Source organism: Lepus europaeus, chromosome 14, assembly GCF_033115175.1.
Source record: "Lepus europaeus isolate LE1 chromosome 14, mLepTim1.pri, whole genome shotgun sequence".
In the NCBI taxonomy this organism is placed as follows: Eukaryota; Metazoa; Chordata; class Mammalia; order Lagomorpha; family Leporidae; genus Lepus; species Lepus europaeus.
The window spans coordinates 13461544-13474407 of NC_084840.1; the positions used below are offsets into that span (position 1 = coordinate 13461544).

Here is a 12864-nt window from a genome sequence, read left to right on the forward strand (position 1 = left end):
CATCCAAATACAAGAAACACATAGAACCCCAAATAGGCATGATCAGAAAAGATCCTCACCACAGTACATTATGTGAAACTTTAAAGTAAAACACAATGAAAATTTCCTAAAATATACTATAGAGAAAGGCCAGATCATTTCAAAGGATCTCCCATCAGATCAACAGCTGATTTCTTAACAGAAACCCTACAGACCAGGAGAGAATGGAGAGATACAGTCCAAGTCCTAAAAGAAAAACCTCCCAACTCAGAATAATTTACCCAGTGAAGCTCCCATTCATAAGTGAAGATAAATAAAGACCTTCCAAGACAAGTGAAACTGAAAGACTGTTACCAGCTGGCCAGACTTACAGATGATACTTAAATATGTGCTACACATAGAAACAGAGCAACGTTAAGGGAAAAGTTTATGGCTATAAGTGTCTACATACAAAAATTAGACATGTATGAAATAAATGATCTAACAATGTGTCTCAAAGACTAGAAAGCAAGAATAAACCAAACCCAAAATTGATAGAAGGAAATAAAAATTAAAAATTAAAGAAATCAACAAAATAGAAATAAGAAACTGTACAAACTGTGCAAAAGATCAGTGAAATGAAGAGCTGAGCTTTTTAAAAAAGTAAAATTGAGGGGCTGGCATTGTGGCATAGCAGGTTAGGCCACCACCTGCAATGTGGGCATCAATATGGGTACCAGTTTGTGTCCCAGTTGCTCAACTTCCATTCTAGCTCCCTGCTAATGTGCCTGGGAAGGCAGCGGAGGATGGCCCACATAGGAGACCTGAAAGAAGCTTCTCAAGTGAATAAATACATCTTTTTTTTTTTTTTGACAGAGTGGATAGTGAGAGAGACAGAGAGAAAGGTCTTCCCTTACCATTGGTTCACCCTCCAATGGCCACTGCGGCTGGCGCGCTGCAGCCGGCACACCACACTGATCCGAAGCCAGGAGCCAGGTGCCTTCTCCTGGTCTCCCATGTGGGTGCAGGGCCCAAGGACTTGGGCCATCCTCCACTGCACTCCTGGGCCACAACAGAGAGCTGGCGTGGAAGAGGGGCAACCAGGACAGAATCTGGCACCCCAACCAGGACTAGAACCCCGTGTGCCGGTGCCGCAGGTGGAGTATTAGCCTATTGAGCTGCGGCGCCGGCCAAATAAATACATCTTAAATAAATAAAGAAATTTTAAAAATTGATAAACTATAGGCCCAACTAACCAACCAACCAAAAAGGGGAGAAAACCCAAATTAACAAATTTAGAGATGAAAAAGGAGATATTAAAACTGATACCACAGAAAAACAATCACTAGGAATTATTACAGATGTCTATTTGTCAACACATTAGAAAAATCTAGAAGAAATAGATAGACTTATGGACACACACATCTACTAAATTTGAGGCATGAAAACATAGAAAAATCTGAATAGACCAATAATCAAGAGTGAGATTGAATCAGTAATAAAGAACCTCCCAATAAAGAAAAGCCTGGGACCAGATGGCTTTACTGCTGAATTTTACCAAATTTTTATGGAAGAACTAATCTCAATTCTCCTTGAACTATTAAAAAATGAAAAATTCAAACTCATTCTAAGAGGCCAGCATTATCTTAATTCCAAAACTAGAAAAAAATACAACAAGAGAACTATAGACCAATTTCCCTGATGTACTTAGATGCAAAACTCCTCAACAAAATACCATCACATTGAATCCAGCAACACATCAGAAAGATCATTTCACTCAAAGTAGGATTTATCCCAGGGATGCAGAGATAGTTCAATATATTCAAATCAATAAATCCTTTCAAAATAACAATTTTTAAAAATTGGAAATAGAAGGAACATACCACAGCAGAATCAAGGCAACATACAACAAACTTACTTCCATCATCATGTTGAACGTGGAAAAGCTGTAAGTATTTCCACTAAGATTCAGAACCAGACAAAGACACCCACTCTCACCACTATTCACTATAGCTCTGGAACTTCAATCCTGAGGCTATTAGGAAATAAAAAGAAGACAACATTCATAACAAATACAATTCCATTCATAGCAAACATAATTTCAAAGTAAATCATTCTCAAAAGGAGAACAGTAAAGACACACGTTCTTTGGATATATCCCACAAAATAATAGGATTTTAAGTGGAGTGAGGTGCTTGCACATTTCTTTTGTAAACTGTCTTGTCTCTTGTTGTACCAAAACCATGCTCCATAGGGATGTGTCAGTTCCTGGAGACAGGTATTTGGCCAGCATAGAGACATACAGACCAGAATGGATTTTTCTAGACAAGACTTCCAGAAGAAACGAAATAGGCTCTCCCACACATGTTTTAATATCACCAGAAAGTATCAGGACAGAAATTGCACAAGGCTTTTTACTTCTTTTTTGAAATGTCGATCAAAAAACTTGCAAACCTTGCCACCTTTTATTCTCATTTGGATGTGCCATGAATAATTGCTATATTTTCTCATTATCTCTCTTGTTATCTAAATTTTGAGAAGATAATCACAAAGTTGACCAATCTTACTGACTTTATTTTTTCACAATAAAAATTAACATATTTGCTATGAAGGAAAGTCAGAAACTATACTCATAAACAGGTTCTTACTGACCCAAGGATTTGAATGAAGTTTCTAATTCCATGAACTGAGGTCCACTAGCCAGCCAGCTGAGCCCTGGTGGACAGGGCTGTTGTTGGCAAGATCTTCCATATTGTATTTTTAATTAAGAAAAATATGGAATAAACAAATGGAATAATGATTTCTAACTAGAAATTAATATGAATATTACAGTCCTTTGGTAACATTTGTTATTTCTTTAGTAAGACCTAATATCTGTATTTGGTGGTGACCTGGTCTGTATATGATTCTACATTCTTAGGGATACCATCCCCAAGATTCTCGTTTTATCTATGCTGAGAGTACAGATCTATGTTTTACATTCAAACTCCTTGAAGAGACCCCACCTAAATTAAAAGACCCCTCTGAATAAATTTTCCCCATCAAATTTGTATTTGAGAACTGTCAGATAATCTCACTCAATCAATGAATAATTAGAAGTGGCAAGATCAAAATATTGTAATCTGAAAATAGAAGGACATTCTAAGTGGTTGTTTAAGGGCTTTTCCCGAGTTTTTTATAATCTATTGTTTCATTTTTCATAAGGGACCTTATTAGTGGGCTCTCTATATAAAAGAGTGTCAAGATGATATAAATCAATCTCTACCATCTTGAAAAATATTGTTTTATTTAGTACTATTTTGTATCAATGTGTTCAGTACCTTGAGGTCCTTGAGATACTGTGTGTAATATTTAAATGTATGTGCGTTTCATTATCACAGTAACCCTGGGAGGATGTAGGTACTATTATCTTCAATTTATGGATGAAGAAATTGAAGTAAATAATCATGAATTCCAAATATTTTTGCATGAAGCTCTGCTATAATTTTTTAAAATAATGCTTAGATGTTAATATGGAAACATGTAATACTGTCAGACTATACAGATAATTCCTCAGAGTTTGAGGTAAATATTAAGATTGTGCACTGGGTTTCAGGTAGATGGACAGATAAAGATATAGGATAAAGATATTTGATTTCAATGTGACCAAGAGTTGACATGAAAATCTCTTTTACTCTGCAGCTATACCTGTAATTGCATGGGTAGTGGATACACAGGGACACACTGTGAGACCTTGTTGCCTCTGTGTTGGTCAAAACCTTGTCACAATAATGCTACATGTGAGGACAATGTTGACAACTACATTTGTCACTGCTGGCCTGGTAAGTGACAAAATACTTTTTGCCATTTATTATTATTATTATTACTTAAAATAGAAACAACTTAGTCATAGAAAATGAAACTAAAAATTCTTGTTAAAGATTTAAAACCAACCCTTTCTTCTAATTATCATTGTTCAATTGTATTCTCCAGTGCCATCACATACTTAGGGATGCATTACACACTATCTAAAGAACATTACCAAACAGAGGAGGAAAAAAATCAACCAAATATAAACCATAACTAGAAATTACCTATAAAGGTAATTGGACTTAAGTGTTCAGGTGATACATGAACCAAAAGAAAGCGATATATAACCCTTAAGTTACAAACCATCTGTCAGTATTGACGTTAATCTTGGTAAACACCCTGTTTGACCAATTGTTTAAGCTAATTCTTTTTTTGTTTGTTTGTTTGACAGGCAGAGTTAGACAGTGAGAGAGAGAGACAGAGAGAAAGGTCTTCCTTTTCCGTTGGTTCACCCCCCAAATGGCTAGTATGGTCGGCGTGCTGCGCCGATCCAAAGCCAGGAGCCAGGTGCTTCCTCCTGGTCTCCCATGTGGGTGCAGGGCCCAAGCACTTGGGCCATCCTCCACTTCCTTCCCGGGCCATAGCAGAGAGCTGGCCTGGAAGAGGAGCAACTGGGACAGAATCTGGCGCCCCAACCGGGACTAGAACCCAGGGTGACGGCACCACAAGTGGAGGATTAGCCTAGTGAGCAGCGCCGCCAGCTTAAGCCAATTCTTAAGAGGATTTCATTGATACAAATGAAACAAATATACACACCAATTCTCTCTTCTTTTTTGTTCCATGGTGGTGAAATAATCAGTTTAAGAGTTTTCAAAGTCTAGCTGTATATACCTACTGACAATCTTCCTCCCTCTTTCCATTCATTTTTCATCTAAGGACAGTACTGGGATTGACTAAGAATCATGGAAACTTGAGTCAATCCAATCAGTCATAGTTTCTACTTGAAAAACATCCCATTGCTATTCCATTAATCTCTTTTTTGAATACATTTTACATGTGAAAAAAAAACCCTAAAAATGCAATTCTGCAGCTTGGAAATCTTTATATGTCATGTCTTTTACTCCCAGATGATTGGGGAATATTTGCTGTCTTTTGGCCATCAGCTTGACTTAAATACTGAAAATTCTCCAAAGGATACTGCTCACATTATTGTCAGCAGCCAACATTAATGAGCGGTCTCCACTAAGAGGCACATTTGAAGGGAATGCTTTGGGAGTAGAATAAGTTCATTATTACCAGAGAGAATTTGAGGGAGTTACCTCTTACTATCAACCCTTCATTTGCATAGCAGGGACAAAATGCCATACTTGTAGTATTGTTGTGGGAGGTAAAATTATAAAAACAGAGCTTAGCACATATCAGTACTCTCTTCCCCCAGAAAAAGGGAATAAATGGAGAAGTACAGGATGTCTTAACCAAAGTGACACCATTTTAGAAAGCTTGAAAGATGACTTACCACATACCAGAAATGCACTCATTAGCAGCATAACTTTGTACAAGTTCCTTTACTGCTCCGAGCCTCACTTTCATCATCTGCAAAGCAAAGATGATGACAATAGTATCTACCTCATAGAGTTGTTTGTATATCAACCCAGTTATACATCTATAAACCTGCTGGCCCAGCCTGGACCATAGTAAGCATCTGATAAGTGTTAACCGGTTACCAAAATTAGGAGATTGGCTATTCTGGGCTTTCTGGCTAGCACATAGAATCCTACAGTAGCACGTATTTAAAGAAGCAAGAGAGGAAGAAGAAGGAAATAAGCAAGAAAGGGTCTCAGGCACACAGAGGAAAGAGTGTGTCCAATCATTAAACTTGGAGTGATTGTTAAAAAATACTATGTAGAGCTGGTGGTGGGCAGATGGAACTGGGAAGTAAAACCAAAGCCAGATCACAAAGCTACTTGTCTGCCTTGCCAAGTCTGGGACATGGTAGTAACATATCTGCTATGTTGATTTAAAAATATCTCTCTAGGAGGCAGATGTTGTGGTACAGTGGGTTAAGCTGCTGTTTGAGATGCCCACATTTCATATCAGAGTGCCAGTTCAGGAGGCAGCTACTTTGCTTCTGATCCAGCTCTCTGATAATGCACCTGGGAATCAGCAGATGATGGGCTTCAGTTCCTGCCTAGCACATGAGAGACCCAGATGGAGTTCCTGGCTCCTGGTTTTAGCTTGTGCTGACCCTGGCAATTGTGGGCATCTGGGGAGTGATGGGGAGTGAACTAATAGTTGAAAGATCTCTTTATTGCGCATGCTCTCGCTCTCTCTCTCTCTCTCTCTCTCTCTGTGTGTGTGTGTGTGTGTGTGTGTGTGTGTGTGTGTGTGAGAGAGAGAGAGAGAGAGAGAGAGAGAGAGAGAGAGAGAGAGACTCTGCCTTTCAAACACATAAATACATAAATTTTAAAATCTGGCAGTTTTGTAGGAGGTGATACAGGAAAATAAAAAGTAAATTCAGGAACCTAGTGAGAAGATTCAACAGTCTCTGTTAAACAGAGATGTACCTGTTTTCCAGAACTAGAAACGTGGTGGTGCAGGTCTAGTAGAAGAAGGGATGGATAGTCACGAGCATCATGGAGCAGGTGGAAATGATGTGCAGATCAACAAAGGGACACAAACTTAGGACATTTCTGCCTCTGGGTATCTCATTTAGGTCACTAAATTTCAAAACATTCAAAACATCTTTGTATCTGATTCTCACAGTTTTATATAAAGAGGTTATTTAACACAACAAACTTCTGTATGATCTAAAAAAAGAATATTTCCTTGGATCATGAAACTACTGCCCCAGAATGCAATAGCAAGAATCCATTACTATAATTGCAGGTTCTCATTTCAAATGTAATTAATTACAAGAAGTGTCAGTCACCTTTAAATGCTTATCTTGAAAGTTTTTCTAATTCCCAGATGTGATTGGATTTGTTCAAAACAAACAAACAAACAAAGATAGTATAAGAACCCTGATTGAGACTTGATTCAATACCATATTGCTTCATTGTACAGTTTTACAGAAAATTTTGTTAAAACTATTGACTATGGCCTTGACTGGAGGAGTCTGTTTATATATATGGTTAAAGAGAACAGAAAATAAAATCCCCACAGGGCTTCAGTGGTGGTGACAGAACTTGCAAGACCATAAATCAGAAACTTCCTAACATTCACAATTGGAATGAGATAATGTATGAGCTGGAAAAGCAAAGAAGGATTTATGATGGTTCTAAATTAACCTGGCTTGTATATGAGTCTTGAGTCTTACAATGAGAAGAAAATTGAAAATAATCCAAGCTTTTCTCAATAAACCTACTGTAGCACAACAAATCCAGCTTATAAAATCTGATGTAGCAACTACTATTTAGTGAATACTTGTGTAACCTTAAATATGTAATAAAGTACTTAAAAAGAAGTTCAAGTTGAAGAGACTCTCAAGGGTCCTTTCAAGAATCACTACACAGGATTGTGAGGGTCTCAATCTGGTAGGTTCTTTTGATCTTTTTTATAAACTGTGTTTATTCTTTAGATGGTTAAGAAAGGTTCAAGGGTAATGTGTGACAAATAGAGAATTGATATTATGGCTATTTGACATTTTAAGTGAATAGTGAATTCTCTGGTTTATCTGCTAAACGCAGGTTTAAAGTCTAATTTGCTGTCATTTTCAACAAATATCTAGTACTATTTGGTTCTTATATTGCTCGGCATATGCTAGTAAATAAAGTAAACGCAGTCTGTGACCCGTGGAGCTTATTGCCTGCTAAAAGAGGCAGCTACACACAGAAAGAAATGTGCAGTTGAAAGTTATTGTCAAAGGAATGAAGGAAAGGAATTGGGACATGACAGAAAACAAGGGGGCCATTTAAAAATGTTTATTTGAAAGGCAGAGTGAAATAATCAATAGATGATAGATAAACAGATCAATTGGCAAAGCTCATCAATACCCACAACCTTTAGGCAAAGCTCATTAATGCCACTATCTCCTAATGGAAAGATATTTTGCATATACATACATCTCTCAATGTCTCACATAATAATATGGCAATAATAGTTGATCCTATTGTCTGTCAGCATTATTTTAGCATCCTAATAAAATTTATATTTTGGGTCTAGCATTGCATACATTATATAAATAGTCTTAGAAATAACTCAAAAAGGGAAAAGATATGAAATGATCAAGAAAAACATTCAAAAATGTCAAACTCAATAATAAATTAACTGGAAAAATTGTGAGCTAAAAGAGATTATTTTTTATTTAACCAACTGATAAAAAAAAAAAACTCTGTATTTGGTGATAGCAGTGTCGTAAGTGTTTGGAGCCACATGCGCATTCACTACTGGTAATGGGTAAATGGTACAACTACTTTAATGTCATTGCCACTCCATTAACAATATTACATTTCCTGTAACTCAGCAATTCCACTTCTCTCTATAAACCTTACAGTTATTATACTCAAACACTGACATAAGCAGGCATATGTAATGGTATTAATTGCACCTTTGCACCTTTGTAATAGACAAAATATATATAAAGCCAATAAGGGGATGGTAAAAACTCTGGCACACCCATACGTGGAATAGTTGGCAGTAGTCAAAAATTAAAAGTTAGATATGCCTCTAACATGGATAGATCATCCAAGGGAATAAAAAAAGCAAACTGCATAAGGATGCATATATAAAGCAATTCCAGTTATGTTAAAACACACACAATGACAATAAAACTGTTTACTACAGGTACCTGTGCATGTAAAAGCAAAGAAACAGAGGGAGGTGTTGTGGCGTAACCGGTTAAGCCTTGGCCTGCAATGCCAGCATCCCTTATGATTGCCAGTTTGAGTTCCAGCTTCTCCACTTCCCATTCAGCTCCTTGCTAATGCACCTGGGGAAGCAGCAGAAGATGGCCCAATTCCTTGGGCCCCTGTACTTATATGGGAGACCTGGGTAGTTCCAGGCTCTTGGCTTCAGCCTGGACCAGCCCTGCCTAGTGTGGTCATTTGGAGAGTGATTCAGCAGATGGAAGATCTTCCTCTCTATTTCCCTGTCTCTCTGTGTAACTCTCTGTTTCCAATAAATAAGTCTTTAAAAAAAAAAAAAAAGTAAAGAAATAGTCTGGGCATAGAGCTTTCTTTTATAGTTAATATTTTAATTTTTTTATAAAGTGGTAAATCCCTTGCTTTATTTTTACTTTCTTTTTGTTCCTGGCCCTCATATCATTATCTAACCAAATATATGTAAATATAAAATGTTTATTATTCAGCTTCACTGAGTGTTAGGAAATAAATATTTAGTATTACTGTGAGTTTCAGTAGTAGAATCTAGGATTGCCTATGTGGATACTGCTGACTTCTCTGCTGTTTTCTTGGAAAATATTTTATTGTTTTCTTGGCAAAAATTTTAAAAATTGGAGTATTTGCAAAACTGGAATAAATAGCCCTTTGTTTTATTAAATGTTCAGGTCAAAATATTTGAGTTAAATCAAGATTTTCCAGAAGTCTCATTTTAAGCCTTATTATTCAAATCTTTTAATTCTTATTTTGGTGCAAAAATTTTTGCGATCCATGTGTGTAGCTTTTTCACAGTATGTACTTCCTGTAAGGCTTTCGAAGACCCCTCAGACACTGGTCAAAAGTGTACAAGTGATTCCACGGTTGCTATGCGTTACCACGTCGGCGGCCTCTGACCAGCTCCCCCTGCCAGCTCCTGGAGGGCGGGCAATGTGTCCATTGATGCCCGCACAGTGGTCAGCCTCCTGTCAGGCACAGGCGGTGCGGTGTAAGAGCTTTCACTCAGAGCTTCCCTGAACGTCTGTCCCGCAGGATACACAGGTGCGCAGTGTGAGACCGACCTCAATGAATGCAGCAGTAACCCCTGCCGGCCGACCGGGGACTGCGTGGAGCTGTCCTCGGAGCAGCAATACGGACGCGTGGCTGGGCTGCCGTCCTCCTTCAGCTACCGCGAGGCCTCAGGCTATGTTTGTGCCTGTCATTCCGGATTCACAGGTGAGGCCCAGGAGGTGGGAAACGACTTCCTGGCATTTATGACCCCTGCCTTTCCACTGTTGCTGTGGTGCGCAGGGTCCCCCTTGTGGTCATGAAAAATGAGTGTGTTTCCTCAAATTCCCAGGAGCAGGATAGAAGAAAAGAAAAAAGCCACAAGAGGCTACCCTGGAAATTGAGTCGCATCTAAATTCTTTACCTTCCAAACACAAAATCTCAGAGCGCTGTGTTCTTATATTTGGTGATGATATTAAATTTTATGTGCCACTCAAACTTGCTGTAGAAAGTTGTGTGCTTTTATTTACACTGGAGGCAATTATCTACTTCAAGTAAGCATCAGATACTTTGAGCTAAAGTTGTTCAATATATTTAATGTAAATCACTCTAGCTTTGTTTTGTAGCCTTCTTACTCTAAAACCCGGAGGAAATTTGTGTGTCTGCTTCCCAGTGATTAGGTGTGTTGTGTCTGCTTCATTTCAGAAAATTTGAGGCAGGGTCGGATTTGTTAATGAGTAGCAACATACCCACACTGGCATAGATATCAATGAGAAAAGTAATCACAATCTTGACTTCTATCTTTATATATGATATGTCTTTATCAGTAGATTAAGGGAAAATTGGGAAAATAGATAAGGAAAATTTCATTTATGATTGGGGACTTATTTTTTAAATTATTGAGTGTTGCTTTTAGTTTTAAAATTCAATAATTTTTAACATTTTGCCACATTCACTTCAACTGTGGGCATTATGCATGTGCATTTATACTATTTTTATTGCAAACAGATATATTAATATCACAAAGTGTGGGACTTCTGAGAAATGTAAATGAAGAATAGGAATAAAAAAGAGGAAGTAAATAACATCTAGGACTCCCTTTCTTTTGTTTTAGTTTGGATCTTTGACTTATGGCAGTTTTTGTTGTAAGGTTGCTATAGAAGATGTTTATTTCCTTTTTCACTGTCCTTTCACATAGAAAAAAAAAAAAAAAAAAACCTCTCCGTGTCAATATCATGATAAGTGATATTTTCCCTGAACAGCTTCTAGCTTGCATGCCTTTTCCCTACATGTTTAAAAGTCAGGCTAATAAATCTTGATAAATGGTAAAGAGTGTGAAATAAATCTTGTAATGCATCATATTTCCCAGCCATATAGGCTGCTAGAAATAAGCATAGGGTCTGCAAACATATTGGTCTCTCTGGAATATGTCCACGTATTTACCCTACTCCTGGGAATATTTAAATTTCCTGTCTCTGTTTCTTACTATTTCCTCTCTTTTTCTTACTTCTTTCTAAATTATTTGATTTTGGTATAGTGTATGCATTTTTGTCAGCTGCTTTAAATTCTCCTTGTAACAAGGTTGGGGAGTTATAAATTGTTTTTTTAAATATTGAGTTTAAGGTTATAAAGAGGGGAATTCTATCAGAGTCGAGGCTGTTGTTAATATCGCCTCATTAAATAAAAGAACATGGTGACCAATGGACTTGCAAACCCAAACAGCAGAGGCTGTAGAATGTTCCAGAAAAGTGTGTTGCCTTGGTTTATCAACAGCTATCAGGAAACACTTTAGAAGTATAGATGCCCTGGCTGCTCCCAGATCTCTGCAGTGTATTTTTCACTCATGTGAATCCCAAAAATGGGTTTCCGCCATCCACTGTCCTTCAAATGGTGATTCGGGGTGCTGGGCTCTTCTTTTTCCCCCCTCTTCAAAGGGAGATTTCAGAGTTTACCTTGCTTATTTGCAGCAAGACACTAGGAAGGAAGGAAAATGGAACCTTGCACCTGAAGGTTATTGGGTCAAACCTTACAAGATCTCTTTGATCTACTTTCTGTGGGCTGAAATTGAGCCACACAACCACACTTAATTCAGCAAAGGCTGGAAAATCTAGATTTACTGTGTACCTAAATAAAGAGAAGGTAGGCTTTGTGGACAGTTATCCAAACAGATTCAATGCAAGCTGCAAAATCCCCATGGGAAACAGGATTAAAAGATAAGTTTATTTTCAGGCAAAGAATTTTGAAACCCACTTTTATATAATGTGCATTTTTCATGAACTTATTGAAGATCCCTCATAACTGGAATTGAAGTATGTTTCCTGTAAACAGCATAGTAAAAAAATTTTGTTGAGCCATGCCTTCTATTTACTCAATCTGCCTTTTAATTGGTATATTTAGAGTGTTTACCTCTATTTAATTTTTAATACATTAAAGCTTATCTGTCATATTATTATTTGTTTCATTTCATTTCCACATTTCTCTTTTCTTGACTTCTTGTGAGTTACTCTTGACTATTTTTTAGGATTTCATCTTGCTTTATTTAGTGTTTTTGGAGATACTGCCTTTTGTAATTTTCATACTGTTTAGTCCAGGTATGATTTATCACAGCCTGTGGGTATCAACATTGTACCATTTTGAGTGAACTATAGAAACTTTACTTCAGTTGAGGTCCTCTGAGACTCCCCATTTAAAAATATCATTGTCCTGAAGATCAGATGTAGTATTATAATTTTTATTTTAATAACTAGATATGATTCAGAAAACTATTGAAGAGAAAGATAGTTTATTGTCTTTTAGCTGTATTTCTGCTTTTTCCATTCAATTTTTTTCTGTCTTCATGTGCTTTAAGATTCTTTTGTTCTTTTCTTTCTTTTTAAAGATTTTCCTTAGCCATGCTTTATGAGTAGGCATGCTAGTGGCAATTTCTATTAGTTTTTCTTTGTCTGAGAAAATCTCTATTGCCATTTATTCCTGAAGGATAGTTTGTTAAATATAGAATTTGTGGTTGGCAGTTCTTTTCTTTGAGCATTTGAAAAATTCCATGCCACTTCCTTCTGCACTCCACTGCTTCAAATGAGAAATTCGCTGTCATGGAAATTGGCATTCCCTATAGGAAATGATGAATATGTCATTTCTCTCTGGCTTCTTTCAGTACTTCCTTCTTTGTGTTTAGTTTTTGGAGGTTTATTTATGATGTACCTTGGTGTTTGCTTATTTGGTTTTATTCTAGTTGGGATTTATTCAGTTTTTCAAATCTTTAGATTTGGATGTTTTGCCAAATTTGGGAAATTCTCAGCAA

At 37.1% G+C, this 12864-nt stretch overlaps 1 protein-coding gene across 4 annotated transcripts in view; it reads left to right on the forward strand.

The window, feature by feature from the left end:
• Positions 1–12864, forward strand: part of CRB1 (crumbs cell polarity complex component 1) — a 244451-nt gene that overhangs the window by 112036 nt on the left and 119551 nt on the right. For 3 of the 4 annotated variants that reach the window (XM_062211545.1, XM_062211546.1, XM_062211543.1), the window contains 2 exons: positions 3640–3779; positions 9612–9794. In XM_062211545.1, coding sequence (XP_062067529.1) covers positions 3640–3779; positions 9612–9794 — 323 coding nt within the window. The remainder of the gene's footprint in view (positions 1–3639; positions 3780–9611; positions 9795–12864) is intronic. The other variant, XM_062211547.1, reaches the window with a different exon arrangement.